Below are 2,057 nucleotides of genomic sequence, written 5' to 3'. Positions count from 1 at the left end.
TAAAAATAATACACAATGTATCTCGAATCTGGTCAAAAATGATCAAAAATATACATCTTAATTCTATTATATTTATTCAATCTATTTTAGGAGAAATTTATATCTGATATATTGTTTTTAATTTATTTTTTATCCATCTACTATTTTTTTGGAAAAAAGTATATACTGTAAATTACAATAATTGATACATATGTTGACTTCGCGCATATTTTAAGTGTATTTCTCTATCTGTAATTTACAGATTTATATAGCATTGTGAGTTATAAGTAAATTTTCCCATAATTCTTCATAACATAATTCTACGTAACATCGACAAATATGCCAAAGAAGTTTTAATAATCTGCATAAAAATATACATATATCATTATATTTGAATCTTATTCAAAGAAATTGTTGATTAAAAAATTTCCAAGAAAAATTAATTAAAGATTTTATTTCCAAATTATATATATATATATATATATATAAAATCCGTATATTTAAAAATACAAATGTATGTAGAAGATGAACCATTGTAATTTATTTGATTTTCTCAAAATCTGTAAGTTAAAGCAAAAATGTTTCAGACAAAAGTTTTATGGTTTCAAGGGGGAAAGGAGTTGGTGACCTTGATTGACCTCAAGAAGATGTTCTTAAGTTCAGATCAAGATTACCTAAAATTTTTTTAATGGAACTTCTCATTTTTTATTATATATTCTTATAGCGGACCTTTTGATAACACTGTAATAAAGTTCATTTTCATTAAGTACTTTTCGAGTTATAACGCTCGAAAATTATAGTACCGTTGTCACATTTGCATTATCCAAGATATCAGACTGATGGCTAAAACTTTTGGAATGAAATTTACAATCATGAAGTTGACTTATATTACATATTATAATTTAATTTGATACGGTCAGGTTCAATCATTGTTCTAAGACCAATCGAATTAAAATGTTTTCAAAAAATCTTGAAAATAGCTATAAGAATATGTAATAAAAAATGAGGGGTTCCATTTGCAAAATTTTAGGCAAATTTTAGACCTTGATCTGACCTTAAGGACATATTCTCAAGGTCAATCAAGATCAACCAAAGTTATTAACTTCTTTCTCGCTTGAAACCATTGAAAATCGCTTGAAAACTTTTATTTAAAACATATTTACCTTAAACTTATAGATTTTGAGAAAATCGACTGCCTAAATTAAAATGGTCCAATCTGTATATACAACGTATTGAAAAATTATGAAGAATTTTGTAACACATAAAAACTTCATTTTTTAAAAGTATGATTTTAAAGTAATTTAAATGTAACTACCTCAATAATCCAATTAACAAATGCAAATAATATAATATTAATTTAAAAAATTTTAATTATTTTTATATATAAGTTACTTTGATACACTCACATCCGTAAAACTGTTTAAAGTAAATATATAAAATTTTCCGGCAGTTAAATACAGCATAACTTGGCCTCGAATCATGCAAATTAGCAGACTTTTCTTGCAACAAAGTGGCATTTCGTACCAATTGCATTCATAGTATGCGTCTTGCACACTTAAACACTAAACACAAAACAATCGAATAGTAAGCATTTAATATAAAAATTGGGATAAAAATTTCTGTTATAGTAATCTCAGACAAAATAGATTTGTTTCTCTATCTAATATTAATAGGTTTATTCGCGTTGCTCAAAATCTTAAAAATGTTTATACTTTAAACAAGATAAATATATATTCGGACATTGAAAAGAGAAAAAGCAAAGATATTGAATAAAAAGTGTAACGCGGACAAACCTATTGCTTATTGTTTCTCCCAATAATACCTGTTGAGTTAATTCGTCACCAGTCAAACAATATCCGAAGAGCATGACAAGCGAAATAAGAGCAAAAAAAGTAAAAGTACAGCAAGTTGCTATTTTCGCCACATCCAAGTTCTAAAAGTATAAAATATCATGAGATTGCATATATATATATATATATATATATATNTATATATATATATATATAANATATTATACTATATATATAATATATATATANANANNNTANANAGANAGATAGTACGTTAAGACGTAAAGT

At 25.0% G+C, this 2,057-nt stretch overlaps 1 protein-coding gene across 1 annotated transcript; it reads right to left on the bottom strand.

The window, feature by feature from the left end:
- Window positions 1-286: 286 nt before the first annotated feature.
- LOC105617213 (odorant receptor 43a-like) lies at window positions 287-1,906 on the bottom strand. Its single transcript, XM_012198779.1, has 3 exons — window positions 1,802-1,906; window positions 1,386-1,541; window positions 287-340 (listed from the first exon to the last, which is right to left on the bottom strand). The coding sequence occupies exons 1-3, from the start codon at window positions 1,844-1,846 to the stop codon at window positions 287-289; spliced, it is 255 nt and encodes an 84-aa protein (XP_012054169.1). The 5' UTR covers window positions 1,847-1,906.
- Between the last annotated feature and the right edge of the window lie 151 nt (window positions 1,907-2,057).

The sequence above is a fragment of the Atta cephalotes genome (assembly GCF_000143395.1).
Source record: "Atta cephalotes unplaced genomic scaffold scaffold00012, whole genome shotgun sequence".
NCBI lineage: Eukaryota > Metazoa > Arthropoda > Insecta > Hymenoptera > Formicidae > Atta > Atta cephalotes.
Note: the sequence above shows the minus strand (reverse complement) of the source record. Positions and strands in the feature narration are given on the sequence as shown.